The sequence below is a fragment of the Astatotilapia calliptera genome, chromosome 9 (assembly GCF_900246225.1).
Source record: "Astatotilapia calliptera chromosome 9, fAstCal1.2, whole genome shotgun sequence".
In the NCBI taxonomy this organism is placed as follows: Eukaryota; Metazoa; Chordata; class Actinopteri; order Cichliformes; family Cichlidae; genus Astatotilapia; species Astatotilapia calliptera.
In genome coordinates this window covers 31492016-31515517 of record NC_039310.1, presented here as the reverse complement: position 1 = coordinate 31515517, position 23502 = coordinate 31492016, and the positions used below count along the sequence as shown (strand labels likewise).

At 44.7% G+C, this 23502-nt stretch overlaps 1 protein-coding gene across 3 annotated transcripts; it reads right to left on the bottom strand.

Annotated features, from left to right (window-relative positions):
* Positions 1 to 7211: 7211 nt before the first annotated feature.
* On the bottom strand, positions 7212 to 22986 carry LOC113029580 (guanine nucleotide-binding protein G(olf) subunit alpha-like). 3 transcript variants are annotated; one of them, XM_026180540.1, is made up of 13 exons: positions 22364 to 22986; positions 21947 to 22033; positions 20939 to 21079; positions 20434 to 20506; positions 17433 to 17487; positions 17161 to 17280; positions 15337 to 15434; positions 14869 to 14923; positions 14720 to 14793; positions 8769 to 9026; positions 8294 to 8424; positions 7744 to 7811; positions 7212 to 7667 (listed from the first exon to the last, which is right to left on the bottom strand). In XM_026180540.1, exons 3-13 carry the CDS (start codon positions 21072 to 21074, stop codon positions 7521 to 7523), a joined length of 1215 nt encoding a protein of 404 aa, XP_026036325.1. In that variant the 5' UTR covers positions 21075 to 21079; positions 21947 to 22033; positions 22364 to 22986; the 3' UTR covers positions 7212 to 7520. The 3 variants fall into 3 exon arrangements, with proteins under 3 accessions (XP_026036325.1, XP_026036326.1, XP_026036324.1); XM_026180541.1 differs by lacking the exons at positions 21947 to 22033; positions 22364 to 22986 and having other exon boundaries at positions 8769 to 8889; positions 8968 to 9026; positions 20939 to 21376; XM_026180539.1 differs by lacking the exons at positions 21947 to 22033; positions 22364 to 22986 and having other exon boundaries at positions 20939 to 21376.
* Between the last annotated feature and the right edge of the window lie 516 nt (positions 22987 to 23502).

Here is a 23502-nt window from a genome sequence, read left to right as displayed (position 1 = left end):
CATGCAGCTTCTATACAGCGGACACGCGCATGGAACGCGTGCACGCTGCGAGTCGAGCTGAGGAGACGAGAGCAGGCTAGCTGTTAGCATGTAGCCGTTAATATCGATCGTTGATCGGAGCGTTCCGGTACAGCCCGGCCCGGGATAGCCTGTCCCGGTACCGGTCCAACCCGGGATAAAGCCAGCCAATTCCGGTCTGAACGGCGCTTGGTGAGGATCGGGGAAAGTCGCGTTGCCGTTAGTCGGATCACCGGTACTTCCGCCATCTGTACTTGGTACCGGTGCGTGAGCGGGCCCCGGTCAGTGCGCGTGAAATGGCGGGCAGGACGGAGAGAAGATGGAGTTTCTCGCTAACCCGCGCGCTCACCGGCTCGCGGGCCACCGCTCCGCCGTCCCCGGGACGGACACGCAGGCACGCGAGCAGCCACGGCGCCGCGGCCTCGGCCACACGGAGCTCGAGCGGCCATGAACGGCTCGAGAGCGCGCAGCATCCCCGCGGAAACGGCGACCGCGGCGGGACCAGGGGCGCGCGGGTCCGCGAGCGAGTCTTACCGTGACACGAGACCGGGGGCGTCCGTCGGGGGAGGGGGTCGGTTCCGGCGGGGAGGGGGGGGAGGTCGCGACACTTTGTCCTCCTGTTGTTGTTGTTGTGACGGTGACGAGCTTTGCGCCAGCACGCTCACTCTGCGGAGGCACGCAGGCAGCGCGCCAAACCCCTGTGGGAGACGCGCATGCGCAGTGCAGTTGTTGTGGACAGGGCTCCGAACGCGCCCGTTTGGTCCCCCCGAATGTGTTTGCGCGCGTTGGAAGCAGTGCAGTCACGTGACCACAGCAGAGCCTCTGAACGGCTCGTGCTGATGGAGCAATGTTGCGTTTACATGAAGGGGGGCTCTGCCCAGTGTTGCCAACTCCTCAGTAAGGAAAATCGCTACTGGCTGCCCTAAAAGTCGCTAGAAGTCGCTAAATGACGTAATTGCCTAATTTGCATAATTGGTCATGCTAATGTAATTGTAACCCACGTTGTTGGAGAGAGAAATAACATCGTTGAAGAGACATAAAGTGATTAGAAAACGTTGTAAATGCATTTAGAATTTATTTAGAACTAAAAATTACATTTCTTTTAGCAATTATTGTTTTTTTAAATGTCACAATTCCAACCCCGATCCTTTATCCGGGCCTGGACCGGCAACAGTGACCCGAAATTAGCACCCTGGTGGAGTTACTCTGTGTGAGTGTGTGTTTATAACAGGGGCGGAGCGTGGGGGTGGCTTACTGGGCTTCAGCCCGGGTTGTTTTGTCAGAAGCCCGGGGTCTTTTGGAGTGTAATTTTTTCATAGTTAGATGCCTGGCTGACAACTGTATAAAACAAAAAGTACACACAATATTCGAAGCACATAGTGCACACTGTGGGAATTTACGACTGTGCGTGAATCCCCCCTGATATAGAGATTGACAGACCACGTGACTTTCGCTCATTGCATGCCGTGAACTCGTGGCAAAACAATCCAAGTACCGCATCAAATGCAAGCATTTGCAGCACCGCAAAACGTTCATTCTTCGGTTCCAATAAAGTCTTGCTTTTTCTTTGCCCCCCAAAAAGGTTCTGTACAAAACGAAGGAGAACAATGCCGGTCTGTACAAAGACAGACTTGATGAAAAGTCAAAGAAAAGATACGAGGAAAAAAATCAAACCAGTGAAAGTGTTAGATCCTTACAGCACACAGAGGGACAAAATACGTTAGCGTGCTGCCCAACTTTCACCACGCTCATATTTATAATTATACGGTTCTTGGAGTGAGTGCATACACTTGTGAAGTTTAGTAACTTCCGGTCACTGCAACAAGCCTAGGTACAGTTTACCGACGGATGGGTGCAGGACCTTGAAATGCACTGTGTAGAAAGTAAAGACCATCGTACGTATCATAAGTTTACCAGTCTCACAAATCGTCTTCATAAATACACATTCGTTAACCGTTTATTAATAGGACCTTTGAGCTCAATGGTAATTAATTAGTAGTGGAAATAATTTCTGGTAGCATCACAGAAATGTAGCAGTGACAATAATATTGTATGCTGTAATCGCACTGGGCAATTAGTGATACAAAACAACTGTTTTATCCTGTGAATAAAAGTATATGTTTTTGTCAATGTACCATGGTAATAACAGAAGCGAAACACAATATTGTGTCAGGACAATTCACTATTTATGCACAATAAATAAAGGAGCATAGCGCGACAATTTCTGTTCAGCGCCAGACTTGCTTGTAACCTATATCACCAATTAAGTTAAGAAAAATGACGTATTAACTACAACAGAAGACTGACCTTTGTGGAAATGCTTGGAGCAGACTAACCTGTGAGCTGGAGTGTTCTGGGACGTTATATTTGCTCTTTGAATGGCTGCAATCCAGGCCACCCGTTTCCTCTTCGTTACTTCGGAAACACGGCTCGAACTATTTCTCTTCAACGACGTAATCCGATAACAACCGATCTCTTTACCCGTCGGCTTTCCGTGGCTGTCATGTGACCGGCTATTGCAGTTAATAATACAACAGCTTCTTGCCATTTTTTGTGTTTCTTTTTATCGCTGTATAACTGATTTCAATTGAAAGCCTGCGTGCGCTAGTACCTCTTGCCACGAGTTCCCAGAATTCTTTGCGGTTTTACCCCTGAGTGACGTCACATTTTCAATCTCTATTGGTATGATCCGAGCTCAGGCACTAAGCGACTGAGCGAGAGGGCGGGGCAGCTGCTGCCTGTGAGTGCGCTGTTGGAGAAACGGAGTCAGCCATACTAAGGAGACCTTAAGATTGACCAGGTACCAAAGCAAATCATTCGTACCATACAAATAATGTAAATATAACGGTGTATCATGAAAGATTGATATCAAACTGATCACTTGACCAATATTACGTTACTTGCTCTTCAAGTGAATCAACAAATGGCGAAATGAAAAGCCGAACAAATGCTATTTTTTTAGAGAGTCTTAGCTTACGTGTGTTTATTTCATATTTTCAGTTCTTACCCTCCCCGACTAAATCGGTTTCAGTAATGTACTGAAATATAAGAATGGACATTAGAGGGTTCTTTCAAAGAAAAAACTCAGGTAAATGTTATTTTATATATTATGCTTTGTATGTTGTTCAGTATATTTCTATGCAAAACAAGAGGAATTTCAGTACACAGCAGGATATTCACATTTGTAACCAGATATTTACATACTCTTTAGGGAGAAAACATAAAACATTTTTACTGTACAACATCAATTTAGAGTAAACTTTTGTTTTAGATAAATATTGAAATATATTTTGAATTAGTTAAATGTCAGAATAAAGAGAGACAGAGCTTCTATTTTTATCACTTTCATCAAATGTAGGAGTACATATACACTAAGTTTATTGTTAATTAATATGAAAACTCCAGACGATTCCATTCTGAGCTGAAGAAGCTTCTGATAGGTTAGTAGAGTCCATGTGAGTAAATTGGTGGCACAGCTGTGGATGCATATAAGGCAAAACACAGAGCCTGTTTCTTTAACATGGGAAAATCAAGAGATGTCAACCAAAACACCAGGAAAAGAATTGTGGAGCTCCATAAGTGTGGCTCAATTTTGAATACAATTTGGGTGTCATTTGCAATTAAAAAACACAGACAGTTTCTCTCTTTACTCTTAAATTTAACAAATATAAATTAAACATTTAGTCTAATTTGAGGTTTTACCTTAAATAAGTGTTTGTGTTTTTATCTGAAGAGCATGTAAATATCTGGTTTCAACTGTATATTTGATGATTGTCAGCACAAAGAGGGAGAGAGGAACAGAGAGGGAGATGGAGAATGAGGACAGAACAGAGATGAACAAGAGCAGGTGAGACAGACATGTTAGTCAAATGGTTGTTTACCCAAAGTATCACCGTATCATAGGTACTCATGTATCTCGTACCTAGTGTTTCTTTTTAGGTTTGTTATTTTTCAAATTCTGTATTTATTAAGTTATGCAGGCTTGTTTGCACAACAAGGCTAAATAATTATAGAAACTTTTCTCAATCTAAATAGTGGACTTTGGTAGAATTAAAAAAAATAAGTGTAGTGCAGGTCTATCATCTAGTTCTGATTGTGGTTCTGTCTTGGTTAAGTCCTCAGTAGTCCTGATTTTGAACTGTTGTAGTCCTGTTTTAATTCCGGATCAGTTCTGGGTCTGGTTGAATTGGGGTTTAGTCCTCGTGTCTTGATACAGCCCCGACTTTGTTCTGCCTTGCTGCTTAATTAAAAAACTAGTTTAAAGTGTCCTGCATATGTGATATATATTTTTCCCCATATGAAGTCACTTTTTTGAACAAAACTCAAAACAGAGCCAATTAATCTTTCAGTCATTTCTAAACCCCCCCCCCCCCAAAAAAAAAAAATAAATAAATTAAATAAAATCCCACATGCATACTACCCTTTAGGGCTAAGCCCCGGGTGTTTCAAATGTCTGGCTCCGCCTCTGGTTTATAAGTAGTTTTAAACCTTGTGATCCATAAAACAGCATAAGAGTAAAAGAATTGACTGCGTTACAGTCAGTGCAGGAGCAGCGGCTTCGCTCATGCGCAATTCATTTGCAGTTTGGACGCATAGGTGTGAACATCTTCTGCCCTGATAGCAGCTGGGGGAGGACTACCTCCGCCCGTGAGCGCTTTGGAACGGGCGAGGTGCCCACGGCAGCACCGCTGCTTATTGAGACTAAGAGCGATACGCACTTTCACGTCAAAAAGTCGTCATAAATAAGTCTCCAATAATACCAGAAAAAGCCGCTAGATTTATCGCTAGTCGCTTTTTAGAAAAAAAGTCGCTAAGGGGGTCTGAAAACTCGCTAAATATAGCGACAAACTTGCTTAGTTGGCAACACTGCCTCCACCAGGCGCGCAGGAGAGCGCCCTCTAACATCAGAGACTGGAGGTGAAAGCCAGTGTTGGAAAAACACAGACAGGCTGCAAACGTTAAACTTTTTTTTTTTATGTCCCATTCTCGTGAACGCCACTATCGTTCTATTTCCACCCTTTTATCAGACACAGATTTTATTTGTCACATACACAGTACAACATATAGTGAACATGTGGTGAAATGCTTGTGTCCTGAACTGCGGACAGGCTGCAGACATAGCCGCGTCACTCCAGGGCTGGTTTTTAGAATGAGGGATCTAGCCCGAACCCTTACTGGATACTGGGTGGGAACTGAATTTGTGACCTGCACTCCAGAGGTGTGTAGTTTTACCACTACACTATCCAGCTGCAACTAGTCCAAATTCAGCAGGCGCACCATCCGAGCGACACGCAGTCAGGATCTCAGAGAACTGCATGGATCTCTGTGACCAGAACAGTGGACGGACAGAGGAGTGGTTCCAGAAAAGCAGTTTTTACACAGAGAGCTTTGAACACACCGTGAGGTCACCTGCAGTTAATAATAACAGAGAAGAAGAAATCTTGACAGATGTGCTCACCTGTTACTGGAGTTGGTGAAGGAGGCACAGAGCCCGAATGTCCCACCTGTCTGTACCTGTCTGACTTTACAGGCGAAATAAAAATGTAATACTCTTCAGAATAAAAGCTTTTTCTTTTCTTTTTAAACATCACTGGCATCACATACAGGTCATGAGTCATTCTCTGACTCACTGGAAGACAGAGTGACAGATCATGTCGGTCTGTCCACTTACTTTTGACTAGTTCAGAAGATCTGGTGCACCTGTAGAAAATGTGGCCACAGACCCTTCTGACCTGCCGACCATGTTAGAAACATCTGTACAGGAAGTGGATTATTTCAAGTCGATTGAACATTAGTACATGATGAGCAGTAACCATGGTAACAGCTGTTACAGGTACTCCGATACTTAAAAATATTCAGTCCACAACACAGCATAAAAACCAACTGTTTACATGAAGATTACTCAGATTACTGAGAATACTCCAATTACAGTCTTAGGGTGTTTTCACACCTATGGTGTTTAGCCCATTTAAGTCAGACTCGCATTTGTTTTCCCATCACTGCATTCATTTATGGCGTTCACATGATCTGACCTTATCCTATGTGAAACTTTACAAAGCCATCAGCTGACTCGGACCACAGGAAATGTTTAATGTGAGAATGTTTAATCAGAGAATTTAAGAGAAGCTTCACCATCAGGGGGCAGTGTTGCGTGCTTAGTTGTGCAGGTATAAACCAGCTGATAAAGTACCTGTCCTAAGTTCAAGTGGCGCTGTTACAGGAAGAAGGTTCAAAGATATCTCTGTTCTCCCACAGCCCAAACTATGGGATAGTAAAGGTGTGCCTGGTGATGAGCAGGTGACACACTCAGGTACACATGCCTCTCACCTGGTGGCAGTCAGAATCCAGACACACGTACATGATTCTGCAGCATAGCTCAGTTATCTCATCCTCTCACAGTTTATTATTTTTAGTAAAGACTGAGGATAAACGAGATCACTTTAGTGCTTCGTACCTGCTCTGGTGATCAGAGTCCTCAAGCCGGCAGAGTCATCTGCACCTGCTCACCTGGCTAGTTTGTGGCATTAAAGCCAGCAGGTATAATACTGCCAGCCTGAGGTTAGTTACCATCAGCTCATTTTCATCTACATGTTGGCAGTAAGCTACATTACTCTCTCCTAACTCTTTTAATGACAGAGTAGTAGTTCTGTGTCTCTGTGCCCTTTATTTAGATGCACTGTCATCTGAAGATCAGCAACAAAAATAAAAAATAAAAATTTTATTTGTATGTTTCATTTGGATCAAACCATAAAGATATGTTATAGTTGTTCAGGAGCAGAAAGCTGAACAATCTGGTCTCACTTCAAAGTCCCCAGTTTCTCTGTGTGCTGTTGCTTCTCAAAGAGTGAAAACATCGTCACAGCTTGTGTTTCTGAGAAAGTGTTCAAAATCAACAACGTGAAGCTCTTAAAATGTGAAGAGGTTTTGTTTTTTTTTTGTTTTTTTTTAAAGGGAAAGATCCCTGAATTTTAATTTGGAAATTAATTGGAAAGAGTCTTCAGATTAGAAGACAGAGTCGTTTCCTGTCACGTTATATTCTATCTGCTGTGGACATGAATCTTGAGTCTATAGGTTACCGTGGCGTAGCAGAGCCAGGACACACCTGGCAACCTGCAGGTAAACACTTAGCTCTCTGAATAACAAATAAAAACATTTGAACAGCTTCTGAATAAAGACTGACCTTTGACCCCAAGTTCACAGGTAAACAAAGGTGTTTAATTATTCAAATGGATCAGCCAATCAGAGCAAAGATAACACAAATAACATGTAAAAATAGATTTCCAGACTCCACCTCCTCCCACATGACACATTGCTGCCATGCCAATAATTCTGACCACAATGCCCTGCAGGACATAAAGAACATGGAACACACAGCTAATAAGAGTCTGTCCTAATCTATAATCACTAATAAATATCACAAACGCTATGAGCATTGATCGGCAATCTGCTTCCATTACTTATCGGCTTCTTCAGAGTGGCCGGGGCCAGGCGGCGCCCAGCAGTCAGAGCAGTTCATACTGCCGCAGGTGCATCCGCTGGATGATGTCACGGCAGTCGTTGAAGACACGGCGGATGTTCTCGGTGTCAACAGCACAGGTGAAGTGAGGGTAGCAGTAATGTTTGCCGTCACCACTCGCTGTACTGATCCTCTGAAACGGGAGTCGCATGTTAGTCTGAACACGCCATCGTGTGATAGCGTGATGTCAAGGCGGGAAGCGATTTTACCAGAAACTCATCTCTGATGAAGAACTTGGCCCTCATCACTTTGGGGTCTTCATCAGTGTCTGGAACAGCTGAAACAAGTGTGCATGGTCAAGAGGTGTGTTCACATGCTCGAGGCGCACTCACGTGTTGGTGGGACAGATTTCAATTTGTGTTTATTCAACCAGGAAAAAATAAAAAGTCTCAAGATTAAAAGTCCCAACCAAGAATGACAGCATTACAGGCGTAAGCTACACATATATATACACACAAGTCATACAGCAGTCAATCACACAAAGAGGGGGGGGGGAAAATCACGTACAGACTTCAGTCACAATAAGCCTTCAGAAGCAACGCTCCAAGGCCAGAAACAAAGCTAATAATATTCAGGAAAAACCATTTGCATCCTGAATTAACTGCATTCAGCTCATTTAAAATGGCCTTAAACTCAGTCAAACCTTAAGTCTCCTGCACATTCTGCAGCCTATTCCAGGAGGAAGGAGCAGCAAGTTTGAAATTCAGTGCAAACCTTTGAGACAAGGACATTAACTTTCCACACTCTTTGGATATTTACCATCAGCAGGAAGCTGGTAGTTGTTATATTCTGGGAAATAATCCTCCAGCTTCGACTTTCCAGCCAGAATCTTCTCAGCAAGAACATCCTGTTTGTTCAGGAAGAGGATCACTGAAATAGTCTTCAGGAACCTACGGCCAATCAGAGAACAGGACAGTCAACTACATGTACTCAGTTGGTAGGAAGTGTTTAGAAGAAAGAAGAAGAAGAAAGTGTACTTTATTGGTCCCCGTGGGGAAAATCCCTCTCTGCATTTAACCCATTCACTCAGTGAAGCAGTGGGCAGCCATTGGGCGCCCAGGGAGCAGTGTGTAGGGACGGTACCTTGCTCAGGGGTACCTCAGGGTAGCTGTTCAGGGGAATCGAACCCCCGACCTCCCGATCATGGGGCCACCACTCTACCTACTGAGCTATCCCTGCCCTGTTTAAGGCAGCCAATCAGAGTGTAATTGGCAACTTCAGTCAGTCAGAGAACCTGTTGGTCCAGATGGATCTGAAGAGGTCCAGAGATTCTCGCAGCCGATTGGTGGAGTTGTCCTCACGGATCACCATGTTGTAGCTGCTGCTCGCTGCCACGAAGATGATGGCGGTCACATCTGGACGCAAGTGCACACACACATCAAACTCCCTGCTGCTTTCAGGCTCGATCGATAAAGAATCTGTTTTTTCCTCACCGTTGAAGCACTGAATCCACTTCCTGCGTTCGTCCCGCTGTCCTCCTACATCAAACATACTGACACACACAAACACGGTTAGAGCTGTCTGTCAGCATCAGTGATGGGAAGGTTACTTTAAAAATGTATTCCACTACCGACTACATGCCCCAAAATGTAGTTTGTAATTTATTCTGTTACGTTACTCAATGAGAGTAACGTGTTTTGAATAGTACATGAATGTCCAATTGCTGTGTGATTTATTACTATTACTGAAGGTTACTCTCCATACCAACACCAGCTAGATGTTTAAATCTTAATATAAATGAGTAACAGTAGGTGGACATTAGGTAAGGCTGCACTTTTTGCAGCAATCTCGTATAGAAAACTGTTTGGCACGTATATAAAACAGGTCCGCGGCTCCGAACCATAGTAAAGGGACCTCTGGCTAATACGTTGGGTTCGTGTTGGGCTTGTAGCTGAAAACTAGCTTTACTTTGTTGTCTGGGTCGACTTTGCGAGAGACACAGAGAGGCATTGAAAGGCTGCTCCAACTGAACTTATTGTTTGGGAGGAAAACACGAACACAGTGTACAGTCGAGTCTTACCAGTCGATTATTGTCAAGGTGATGAGTAGTCGAGCAGAGCCTGGAAAGCTCTGCCTATTTCCCCTCATTAAAATTTTTTTTTTGAATAATGATTTTTAAAATTTTTAAGATTAGGCTTAAAACTTTCCTTTTTGCTAAAGCATATAGTTAGGGCTGGACCAGGTGACCCTGAATCCTCCCTTAGTTATGCTGCAATAGACGTAGGCTGCCGGGGCTTCCCATGATGCATTGGGTGTTTCCTTTCCAGTCACCTTTCTCACTCACTATGTACAGTGGGGCAAAAAAGTATTTAGTCAGCCACCGATTGTGCAAGTTCCCCCACCTAAAATGATGACACAGGTCAGTAATTTGCACCAGAGGTACACTTCAACTGTGAGAGACAGAATGTGAAAAAAAAAATCCATGAATCCACATGGTAGGATTTGTAAAGAATTTATTCGTAAATCAGGGTGGAAAATAAGTATTTGGTCAATAACAAAAATACAACTCAATACTTTGTAACATAACCTTTGTTGGCAATAACAGAGGTCAAACGTTTACTATAGGTCTTTACCAGGTTTGCACACACAGTAGCTGGTATTTTGGCCCATTCCTCCATGCAGATCTTCTCGAGAGCAGTGATGTTTTGGGGCTGTCGCCGAGCAACACGGACTTTCAACTCCCGCCACAGATTTTCTATGGGGTTGAGGTCTGGAGACTGGCTAGGCCACTCCAAGACTTTCAAATGATTCTTACGGAGCCACTCCTTTGTTGCCCGGGCGGTGTGTTTTGGATCATTGTCATGTTGGAAGACCCAGCCTCGTTTCATCTTCAAAGTTCTCACTGATGGAAGGAGGTTTTGGCTCAAAATCTCACGATACATGGCCCCATTCATTCTGTCCTTAACACGGATCAGTCGTCCTGTCCCCTTGGCAGAAAAACAGCCCCATAGCATGATGTTTCCACCCCCATGCTTCACAGTAGGTATGGTGTTCTTGGGATGCAACTCAGTATTCTTCTTCCTCCAAACACGACGAGTTGAGTTTATACCAAAAAGTTCTACTTTGGTTTCATCTGACCACATGACATTCTCCCAATCCTCTGCTGTATCATCCATGTGCTCTCTGGCAAACTTCAGACGGGCCTGGACATGCACTGGCTTCAGCAGCGGAACACGTCTGACAGTGCGGGATTTGATTCCCTGCCATTGTAGTGTGTTACTGATGGTGACCTTTGTTACTTTGGTCCCAGCTCTCTGCAGGTCATTCACCAGGTCCCCCCGTGTGGTTCTGGGATCTTTGCTCACCGTTCTCATGATCATTTTGACCCCACGGGATGAGATCTTGCGTGGAGCCCCAGATCGAGGGAGATTATCAGTGGTCTTGTATGTCTTCCATTTTCTGATGATTGCTCCCACAGTTGATGTTTTCACACCAAGCTGCTTGCCTATTGTAGATTCACTCTTCCCAGTCTGGTGCAGGTCTACAATACTTTTCCTGGTGTCCTTCGAAAGCTCTTTGGTCTTGGCCATGGCGGAGTTTGGAGTCTGACTGTTTGAGGCTGTGGACAGGTGTCTTTTATACAGATGATGAGTTCAAACAGGTGCCATTCATACAGGTAACGAGTGGGGGACAGAAAAGCTTCTTACAGAAGACGTTACAGGTCTGTGAGAGCCAGAGATTTTCCTTGTTTGAGGTGACCAAATACTTATTTTCCACCCTGATTTACCAATAAATTCTTTACAAATCCTACCATGTGAATTCATGGATTTTTTTTTTCACATTCTGTCTCTCACAGTTGAAGTGTACCTCTGGTGCAAATTACTGACCTCTGTCATCATTTTAAGTGGGGGAACTTGCACAATCGGTGGCTGACTAAATACTTTTTTGCCCCACTGTATTAATAGACCTCTCTGCACTGAATCATACTTGTTATTAATCTCTGTCTCTCTTCCACAGATTGTCTTCATCCTGTTTTCCTTCTCTCACCCCAACTAATCACAGCAGATGGCCCCACCCCTCCCTGATCCCGGTTCTGCCGGAGGTTTCTTCCTGTTAAAAGGGAGTTTTTCCTTCCCACTGTCGCCAAAGTGCTTGCTCATAGGGGGTCATATGATTGTTGGGTTTTTTCCTCTGTATTTTCTCTGTATTATTTTAGGCTCTACCTTACAATATAAAGCGCCTTGAGGCGACTGTTGTGATTTGGCGCTATATAAATAAAATTGAATTGAAAAATATTTCTTCACATCATTATCTGGGCCGCAAGTAGAGGTGACATGGGCCGCGAGATTGAGACACGGGCATTAGAGCCTCTTAATGCGTGTTTTGTTTGGGTTTCCACTGTGTGTGGAATTACCAAAAATAGAGAGGCCATAGCCTAATATATGACACAGGGAAATACCGCTGTGTAATCCATTTATTTCAACAAAGTAACTGTATTCTGATTACCACCTTTTAAAGGGTAACTGTAATGGAATACAGTTACTCATATTTTGCATTTTAATACGTAACACCGGTACATCTATTCCATTACTCCCCAACACTTGTCAGCAGTGCATTGTGGTTATTCATCAGTGATCTACAATCAGGTTCTCTGATGGGGCTTATGGTTTTCTTTAGGAACAAGAAGTAATTAAGTAAGTAACAAAGCAAACAAAGCCAATCTGAGCCAAGAGCTTCCCAAATACAAGCAGTATATTAAATGCCCGACCAGAGAGGAGAGGACCTTGGACCACTGTTACAGCACGATCAGCGGGGTCTATCGCGTGGTTCACTCGGACTTTCTGACCACGTCATGATCCACCTAATCCCCGCGTACAGACAGAGGCTGAAGCTCTCCAAACCTGTCGTGAGGGCTAAAAAAAAAAAACAAAAAAAAACTGGAGCAACGAGGCTGTGGAGGAGCTTCGCACGTGTTTGGAGTCTACAGACTGGGACACAATGAAGGCTGCTTCTAACAGCTTGGACGAGTTTACGGACACTGTCACCTCCTATATCCACTTCTGTGAGGTCAGCATTGTGCCATCACGCACCAGGGTGAGTTATAACAATGACAAACCCTGGTTTACTCCTACACTCAAAAAGCTGTAGCTGGAAAAGAGAAAGGCGTTCAGAAGCGGAGACAGGGACTGCTACAGAGAGGCCAAGTACAGGTTCACTAAAGAAGTGGACATTGCTAAACATCAGCACTCTGAGAAGATGCAGCAGCAGATCTCAGAGAATGACTCGGCCTCTGTGTGGAAAGGTTTTAGGAATATCACCAACTACAAGCCTAAAACCCCCCATCCACCGATGACTTGCTCTTGGCCAACACCCTTAACGACTTTTACTGCCGTTTTGACGAGCTATCAGGCAGCCTTCACACCTCCAACGGCCCCAACAATAGAGACACTTTGGACACTAATTCCCCCACCTCTCCCCCCTCCATAGAGCCATCACCACCTTCAAACACTTCACCTACAACACCCCCCTCCTCACCCCACAACTCTTCATATTCAAACAGATGTGAGGAAGCAGTTTAAGAGTCTGAATGCTCGGAAAGCTCCTGGCCCAGACGGTGTGTCTCCTGCCACCCTCAGACACTGTGCAAACGAGCTGGCCTCAGTGTTTTCTGGCATTTTCAACTCGTCACTGCAGGCATGTCATGTGTCTGCCTGCTTCAAGTCCTCTACCATAATCCCTGTCCCCAAGAAACCTAGGATCACTGGACTAAATGACTACAGACCTGTGGCTCTGACATCTGTGGTCATGAAGTCATTTGAGCGCCTGGTTCTCTCCTACCTCAAGACCCTACGGCCCCCCTCCTGGACCCCCTGCAGTTTGCATACAGAGCCAACAGGTCTGTAGATGACGCCATCAACATGGCCCTACACTTCATCCTGCAGCATCTGGACTCCCCAGGAACCTACGCCAGGATCCTGTTTGTGGACTTCAGCTCTGCCTTCAACACCATCCTTCCAGACCATCTCCAAGGCAAGCTTTCCCAGATGAATGTGCCTGATCCCATCTGCCGGTGGATCACTGACTTCCTGACGGACAGGAAGCAGCATGTGAGGCTGGGAAAGAATGTCTCGGACTCCCGGACCATCAGCACCGGCTCCCCTCAGGGCTGTGTTCTTTCTCCTCTGCTCTTCTCCCTGTACACCAACTGCTGCACCTCCACCCACCAGTCTGTCAAGCTAATCAAGTTTGCAGATGACACCACCGTTATTGGACTCATCTCGGACGGGGATGAGTCTGCCTACAGGAGGGAGGTTGAACGTCTGGTGCCCTGGTGCAGCCACAACAACCTGGTGCTGAACGCCCAGAAGACAGTGGAGATTATTGTGGACTTCAGGAAGCACACAGCCCCCCCCCCCCAATCATCCTGACTGACACCCCCATCACCACTGTGGACTCATTCCACTTCCTGGGTACCACCATCACCCAGGACCTGAAGTGGGAGCCCACCATCACCTCCGTCATAAAGAAAGCCCAGCAGAGATGTACTTCCTGAGGCAGCTGAAGAAATTCAACCTGCCAACATGGACGATGACGCAATTCTACACTGCAATCATCGAGTCCATCCTCACCTCCTCCATCACCGTGTGGTACGCTGGAGCCACTATCAGGGACAAACAGAGACTGCAGCGTGTTGTGCGCTCTGCTGAGAAGGTGATTGGCTGCAGACTCCCATCTCTGCAGGACCTGTACGCCTCCAGGACACTGGGGCGTACAGCTCAGCTCACAGCTGACCGTTCTCACCCTGGACACAGTCTGTTTGACCTGCTCCCCTCAGGCAGGAGGCTCCGGTCCATTCGCACCAGAACCTCTCGCCATGAGAACAGTTTCTTCCCCTCTGCTGTTGGACTCATGAACAATAACCACATGACTGTTGGCACCACTAACATATGACCCTATGCTGTGTTCACTGCATCATTCCATGTTTGCACTGATCACCACCTGCACTCATGTATATAAATCTATCTACTTAGCACTTATTTTTATTTTTGTTTATTTCAGCGTTGTCTGACAGTATGTTTGCACTAAGTACCACAGCAATTTCCTAATGTTGTAAACCTGCTCAACATTGGCCTGGTAAATGGCCTGTATTTGTATAGCGCTTTTACTAGTCCCCTAGTAAAACCCTTTCTGATTCCGATTCTAATTTCCTGTCCGTGAAACTGTTCTGCTGGTCGTTCCACTTACTGGAAGTTGACTTTGTCCACCTGAAAACTGGTTTCAAAAATCCCTGAAGTCAGAACTCTGCAGCGCAGCAGGTCCTGCAGGAGGAGAACAGCGAGTCAGCAATAGGTGAGTCATGCTGGGTGCTGCTGTTTGATTGGCTGGTTCGTTACCTGGTCGGTGGGTGAGTAATCGGGCCTCCGAACTGATTCCAGCCGATTCAGGAAGCTGAAACACAGGATGAGATAATGATGAGAAGCTGTACAGGAGTGTTGTGATTGGTCCACTGAGATTGCAGAGTGTGTGATGGTTTGTATATCTTTATGAGGACACAGTTCTCTTTGCAGTGACAGTGCAGTAGCATTCAGGTGGGGCCTATGTTTGATTGTGAACTGACTACACCTGCCAATGGGATGCCTGAGAATCTTTGGGTTACCAAATGATACAGCTAACTTCTTTTGTAATTTAAAATAAAACCCATGCTTCTTGAAACTCTGGTCTCAGTCTCCACATTTATGCTTTTGAACCAAGTTGTAACATGAGTGAGGGTCAGAAGCGGTATCTGTGCTGAGGTGTGCCAGTGCCCTGGGTGTAATGAAGGCCCTCACAAAGACTGGAACATGTGAATGTGAGTGTCTTACTACTGAGCGCAGTCAATCAGCTGATATTCATTGGCACGCTCAAAGCACGCCTTCACACCGTCGTCCTCCCACAGCTTCTGAGCATGCTCAAAGAACTCCTGAAAGATCAAAAGTTTAGCTTTGACGTTTCCTGTCGAAGCATGATTGTGAATCCATCAGCATATCTGCAGGGGGAAAAGGGCGTAGACAACGAGGAAGAGACGGCACACTTTTTGGAGATGTGTTTTCCCTTACATCGTCTGACTGACTGGACGACTTCATATCAGAAGTGAGGAAAAGCAAAGTCAAATGTGATGAGACCGTAACATGGAGATTTTTTTCCCTGTGGACATGCTGATGGATGTTAGCATGATTGTGTTTCAGTAGGAAATATTTTGTGCTGTGTGATAACCTGTGATGCTGTAAACTGTTTGGTTGTGTTGGCTAAGAGACTCATTTATAGCATAAAGTAGCACTGATAGCTGATCATCTGCTTTGCCCAGCTGATTGGCTCGATACACCCGGTGTTGCAGGGAAAAACTGGAGTGTCGGACTCCAGCCGTCGGGTCTGGGGACTCAAACAGGCTCTCCACCTCCACACTCCTCGTACACAAACACCAACCTCACAGCTAACAGCTGTTTCAGTGCAGCACTTCCTGCTACAGACAGTAAAGTGGACAGTCTTTCCTGGTTTAACATGAACTCACTGCTGCAGCACTAAAGTGATCCCGTCACACTGAAACCTTGATCCAGTTCGGGACACAAAGGTAGTTTATTTCATTCATTTTCACGTGTTTGCCGTTCAAACCCAGGCTTCCTGTCTACGCAGTAGAATGTCACAGCTCTGTAACCCTCCGGCCACACTGGTATGTCAGTGGGCAGATGTTGTTAAACATGAACTCACAGGTAGTTGATTTTATCATTTATAAATCATGTGGTGCTGACTGAAGGCTGGATGAACAGAGCTCATGTTGCTGGTTATTACAGTAGCGTCCACACCTAATCTACTGAGGAGGAGCTGTGATTTCCACAGTTTAATATTTTTAGGGCGGCTGACACGTTGGCAGGGCGATGTCGGCTGACTGGACAGCAGTGACTGCGCCGTGAAGCGTGTGAGAGTGAAGCAACGCAGGACGACATTTGTTTTGAGTCTGAGTCTTCAGAGACTCCACTGTTTGGATAATGAGGCCTCAGGTGATTCCCTGAGGCAGGTGTGTGTGCGGCTGAGGTGAAGCCGTTACATCATGTCATTAACATCATTAAAACAAACAAGATTTAAAGCAGGTCTCCTGGTGCTGCTTTAAAGGTGCAGCTCACCTGTAATCAGGTAAGTCTTCTCTTAGCTGCTGACGACTGCAGACAGCTTCAGCCGAGCTGCCTGTATGTGTCACACCTTGGTCTCACCTGTCCTGCAGGAAGTCCTGACCATTGGTCACGAGGTGACAATACGGAGATGTTGGATTAACTTCATCGCTTTCAGTGATTATTTATATTTCTGTGATGGCTGGAAACTTAAACACAAACTGATCTTTACACAGAGTGGTGAAGAAAATCCTTTTGACAATTCACACAACAATCACACCCCAGTGATGTCACCCACTTCAAATCCACCAGCGTCAACCTTTAAAACAGAAACACCTTTAACAACTTCTTTCTTCCAGCCAGTCAAACGTTCACACGCCACACGACCTCCGACCGTCATGTGACGTGTCTGATTTCCTGCAGGACTGAAAGAAACTCGCCTGCTTATGCTCGCTGCGCCAGCTTTACAGGTAAGCAGCCTCACCTGTGTGTGTGTGTGTGTGTGTGTGTGTGTGTGTGTGTGTGTGTGTGTGTGTGTGTTACCTCGGTGTATTCAAAGTCAGACAGAGGACCGATGCTCTTGATGTAGTCCGCTCTGAACTGGTTACCAGGGTTACCCAGGGGAATGGGCGGAGCCAGAATAGTCATAGCTGACACAATTGTCTAAAACACACACACATACACACACACACACACACACACACACACTTGCTCCAGCTGTCCGTCACCACCTGTGATTAACCTCCAACTGGAAATTGTTTTTCAAATGTTTGAACCAATTACTGAGGTTCTGTGTTCGCCATCATGTCACTCACCACGATGGCGTCCTTCACGTTCTTCCTGATGTCCTGAACCTTTTGCTGCTTCTCCCTGAAAGACCAACATGAAAACTGGCTCAGGTAAAACATCCTGATGCCTCAAGAGTCTGAACATGTTCAGCTGCAGTTTGTTTAGTCCTCAGTCTCCATCTACACCCAACGTCTTGTCATTCAAGCTACACTCCACAAGATAAAACTTTATTCCAATTCAAGTCACAAACAGAGACACATCTGGGCGTCTCCACCTGTGATGATGTCATTATTAGAAATATTGATCCAAAAAACACTTATTATAATAATAAACACTTTGACATTAATGAGGGATTAAATATAGTGACTCCAGCATCTACCGAGGCCATTCATAAACATTTTTAAGGATTTTTCACAAGCGGAAGACAGCTGACAGTTTTTGTTTTATACTTTGTGAAGCACTTTGTGATCTTTCTATCTAGAAACGTGCTATATAAATAACATTTTACTTACTGACAATTTTCCTAGGAATGGACATCCCAGCAAATTCACCCCAAAGACTGAACAGGTATGGACAGTTTGCAAAGCTGCATCGTATTAAACCAGAACACTTACACTTTTATACAATACCAAAGTCAAGATATTTGTTTTTTTATAATGCGCATGTTTGGAGAAAACCATGGTTCTGTCTAAGACCTATACATCATGCCTATTGGCCAGGGTTATGTATTTAACCAACCGCACTGCAGTCAGCTGATGCTTTAAAGCAAGTGGATCTGCTTTGTGCAGTTTCAAACTTTTCTTTTAGATGTGTTGGTTTAGCAGAAGCATAACTATATTTAAGGATGCATGAAAGTTTTCACAGCCAACCTTCATGTGCTTTGTGGTGTGGAAACAGGGTGTCCTGTGTCCTGCTGAGGGTGCATCAGTAGTGTAGGGTTAACTATCCAGTCCCTGTACCATATACAGTGGGGCAAAAAAGTATTTAGTCAGCCACCGATTGTGCAAGTTCCCCCACTTAAAATGATGACAGAGGTCAGTAATTTGCACCAGAGGTACACTTCAACTGTGAGAGACAGAATGTGAAAAAAAAAAAATCCATGAATTCACATGGTAGGATTTGTAAAGAATTTATTCGTAAATCAGGGTGGAAAATAAGTATTTGGTCACCTCAAACAAGGAAAATCTCTGGCTCTCACAGACCTGTGACGTCTTCTGTAAGAAGCTTTTCTGTCCCCCACTCGTTACCTGTATGAATGGCACCTGTTTGAACTCATCATCTGTATAAAAGACACCTGTCCACAGTCTCAAACAGTCAGACTCCAAACTCCGCCATGGCCAAGACCAAAGAGCTTTCGAAGGACACCAGGAAAAGTATTGTAGACCTGCACCAGACTGGGAAGAGTGAATCTACAATAGGCAAGCAGCTTGGTGTGAAAACATCAACTGTGGGAGCAATCATCAGAAAATGGAAGACATACAAGACCACTGATAATCTCCCTCGATCTGGGGCTCCACGCAAGATCTCATCCCGTGGGGTCAAAATGATCATGAGAACGGTGAGCAAAGATCCCAGAACCACACGGGGGGACCTGGTGAATGACCTGCAGAGAGCTGGGACCAAAGTAACAAAGGTCACCATCAGTAACACACTACAACGGCAGGGAATCAAATCCCGCAGTGCCAGACGTGTTCCGCTGCTGAAGCCAGTGCATGTCCAGGCCCGTCTGAAGTTTGCCAGAGAGCACATGGATGATACAGCAGAGGATTGGGAGAATGTCATGTGGTCAGATGAAACCAAAGTAGAACTTTTTGGTATAAACTCAACTCGTCGTGTTTGGAGGAAGAAGAATACTGAGTTGCATCCCAAGAACACCATACCTACTGTGAAGCATGGGGGTGGAAACATCATGCTATGGGGCTGTTTTTCTGCCAAGGGGACAGGACGACTGATCCGTGTTAAGGACAGAATGAATGGGGCCATGTATCGTGAGATTTTGAGCCAAAACCTCCTTCCATCAGTGAGAACTTTGAAGATGAAACGAGGCTGGGTCTTCCAACATGACAATGATCCAAAACACACCGCCCGGGCAACAAAGGAGTGGCTCCGTAAGAAGCATTTGAAAGTCCTGGAGTGGCCTAGCCAGTCTCCAGACCTCAACCCCATAGAAAATCTGTGGCGGGAGTTGAAAGTCCGTGTTGCTCGGCGACAGCCCCAAAACATCACTGCTCTCGAGAAGATCTGCATGGAGGAATGGGCCAAAATACCAGCTACTGTGTGTGCAAACCTGGTAAAGACCTATAGTAAACGTTTGACCTCTGTTATTGCCAACAAAGGTTATGTTACAAAGTATTGAGTTGTATTTTTGTTATTGACCAAATACTTATTTTCCACCCTGATTTACGAATAAATTCTTTACAAATCCTACCATGTGGATTCATGGATTTTTTTTTTCCACATTCTGTCTCTCACAGTTGAAGTGTACCTCTGGTGCAAATTACTGACCTGTGTCATCATTTTAAGTGGGGGAACTTGCACAATCAGTGGCTGACTAAATACTTTTTTGCCCCACTGTATGTTTACCTTACTAGCTGTGTTCTGCATCCTATTCATTCTTGGTGGGCTCTGCCAGACTCGCCTTTTGTCAGTCTGTTCATAGAACTTCATGGCGTATCCAAGTGATGGAGGGATCTGCTTTGATCTCTCTGCACTTTGTGGATTATGTGATTCTTTTAGCACCGGGTGCATTGGTAAAGCAGTGGGAATGAGAAGTCCAACTTCTGATTCTCAGATAGAAAAGGGTGCAGTGTCTACTGCACATGAGGGGCAGAGTGCCTAAGTCCCAGACGCACTGCTCACTCAATAACAGCAGAGTTTCAACCTAGCCTGGGATTAACATCAGCACAAAGACTGAGCCAGAAGCTTCATGACGTAGGTTTCCATGAGCCAACACCTACTGGTTATGTACACTGTGATGTATGCATGCGTGTACGAATGTGTATGTGCTAATGGCTTTAATAAACTCACTCAGCATTAAAGCCGTCCACATGAAGAATCCTCATCTGTTTGACAATGGTGCTTTTACCCGATTCTCCTGCACCTACAGTTACAGAGAGATGGATGGACAGATGCGATCCTTACAGTCAACATGGTCTTCCTCACACATAATATTCAGAAAGCTGAGCCAGGTTTTAGTGGATAAAATGAGTGGCTGCTTTTTTCTTCTTATATCACCTACTGGTGTAAACACATGGAGTCTCATAGCTTTCATGGGTGACGAGCTCAAGAGCTAAAGTCTGATTAGAGATGTCAAGTATTGTCATAATTTATTGTTGGGTAACTAAATGTTTGGCTAAAGTTCAAAATATTATATAAGCTTTGTCAGAGGACCCAAAATCTGGTGACATGACGGTGCTACTGTGACAGAAAGCCTAACATAGCCTTATTGTGCCCCATATTTGGAACTACTTTTTAAAGTTAATTCTGAAATTGCTCAAACAAAAATAGATTGAAAGAGACGGCGGCATCTCACCAAGCAGTAAGAGTCTGTGTGTAGCTTTGTACGTCTGTCGTTCCCTCTGCAGCTGCTTCTCAATCTTCTTATTTGCTTCTCTCTTTGCCTTTTCATCCAGTCGTTCTTCATCTGTTTTGCCGCCCAGACAGCCCATCTCAACTGGAACCATAGAAACCAGTAAGAACCGGACAAAGACCCACCACACAGCGCATCTTTGTTTTTTTTTTAATGTGTGTAAATTCTTGAGCCATCCCTCAGGTTTTTTTTATAGCTCAACTTCCTGGTGACTTTTAAAGTGGTCTTGAGCAGTTGTTGTTCAGGCTTTGAGGAAGCTCCTTTAAACTTCTTCTTTGGCTGCTTTTTCATTCATGTTTTTGACTGTTGGCTGACAGCTTGGCACATCGTAGCAGGGACGGCGTAAGGGGGAGAAAAGTCCACTTTAAGGATCGTTGACAGAAATAACATTTGTTTACCAACATTAGTTTTGTTTTCTTTTTGGCAAGGAGGAATAAATCCAGTTAGCTTCTGGCCCCGCCTCACCCCACCTCATTTCATGATTTGGTCCAGGAGCACGCCCCCCAGCTGATGCCGAGCAGTAAGACGGTTGGATGGCTCCATTAAAACGTGAAGCCTGGGATAGACAGACTAATGAAACTCGTAGTGTAGGAAGCTCAAGCAGTTTCTTCAGTGTTAGCTAGCTAGCTTCATTCCTAAAAGGAATGTTTTTGGTGTGTATGGGTCTGCATGTATTTTGCCGCTGCTCAAGTGCTTTACTTAAGTACACTTGTACTAAAAAAGCAGATCTCCAATACTGAAAACCAAGATCTAGCGTAGCATAGATCTTGGTTTTCAGTATTGGAGTTTTTTTAAAATAGAAATCTGATATCAGTAGATGAAAGTGTTACTGTGAAGAGCATTTGAAGAATGTGTATAATTGTTCCGAGTACTTTTACTTTAAATGCTACAGGTAGTTTATTTTTTAATTGAAATGCTGAGTTTAAATTGTAGAAGTTGTTTAACACAAACCAGATTTAAAATCCTTGCAGTCGTGTGGGGACACGGAGCCAAACAACGTTTCCTACACTGGATTTGCTTTTTCCTCCTGGAAACATCCTACATGGTGGATCACAGACAGCAAAGGATTTGTGTATTTGTGCTTTTACCCTTCTTCACAAATACTTTCTGGTCTTCACAGCCTGGTTCATGCCTGACAGGTCTCTCTGTCACACTCACGTAGATTTATAACAAGCAATAACAAAAACAAACCATAGAGGAAAAATGGAAATGGGTTTGAATGGAAAACGAAATCTTAAAAATGTAAATAAACAGTTTTCACTCTTATAATAAACTGATTGCTCTGAGATAAACTACATTCTAAACTGTAAATGAGCTGGGTACAGGACCCTAGCACTGATCCAGTTTAAAAGTCTGAAAGGTACCGACCCGTGATGTCTCAGCAGCTCAGGATCAGTCCGGCCATCAAAGTCCACGAAGAAGAAGAATACAGAGTTGTTGGCCCAGGTCCGGTTTCAGTCCAGTTCAGGCAGACGGAGCAGATTGCTGCTGCTCGGGTGTGCTCTTCTCTGAGTAGTGACACACCTGAGCAGCTCTCTCCCACCTGCCTCCCCTCTAAGGTCTCTAACGGTGCCTCATTAGGCATCTCCCCATCTCCTTTCCTTTGGGGGATCTTTGCTGTTTTTCCTCTTGTGTCAGTTTGTTGCCTGACGACTAGTGGCACAGACACAAAAACAAACTGGTTTCAGGCAGGACTCTGTTGGACCAGAACAGACTCCAGTCCAGATAAAAGGTCGAAACTGATGTTTGGGAGGAAACGGGTGCAGGAATAAAACTCGGAAAGACAAATCTGAGATATTTCAACATGCGATGAGTTTCCTTTGTAACCTTACTGAAATAAATGAAGCTTTGGGAGATAACGTGACTGCAGTTTTTTCAGCAGCTCCTCGTACAAACACCTGAACTCCTTTTATTTCTTCAGCCATGCAGCGACATTAACATGTGGCTCACATGCAGTCAGTGTAATCTGAATCATAAATAAAGGTTTTTGTCCACAACCAACTGCAGCTGTTTTAAACACCAAACTGCAGAAAGCTCTGAATCTCTGGCTGATTACTCTGAGCTGCATGCGTGTGATACAGACCATAAACTGTTTAAGCAGCAGGGGCGCTGCTGCACAGGGACCAGTACACTCAGCGTTTCACCACCTGTGCAGGCTCAAGGAGCGCTTCTTTTTTTTTTTTTTTTTTTTTTTTTAACTGTGGGCATTATTCCCCTCATATTTATTGTGATTATTAAAATATTTTGTTTGCGTTTGTTCTTTGGAACAGACATCATTTCTCAAGTGCTCCACCAAGTTTGTCTCCACCTGGTGGATTGGTCAAGTCACTGCAGCCTTTCAAACTTTAACCATGGCAATGAGCTGTTACCACTAAAGACAATAAGAAATAAAATATAAACAAATAAATGTCAGCACGTATCGATTATTGTAACGCTCTCCTTTCTAGGCTACCAAAGAAAAGTTTTAGAGGTTTACAGATGGTGCAAGGCAGGCATGCTCTGTGGGG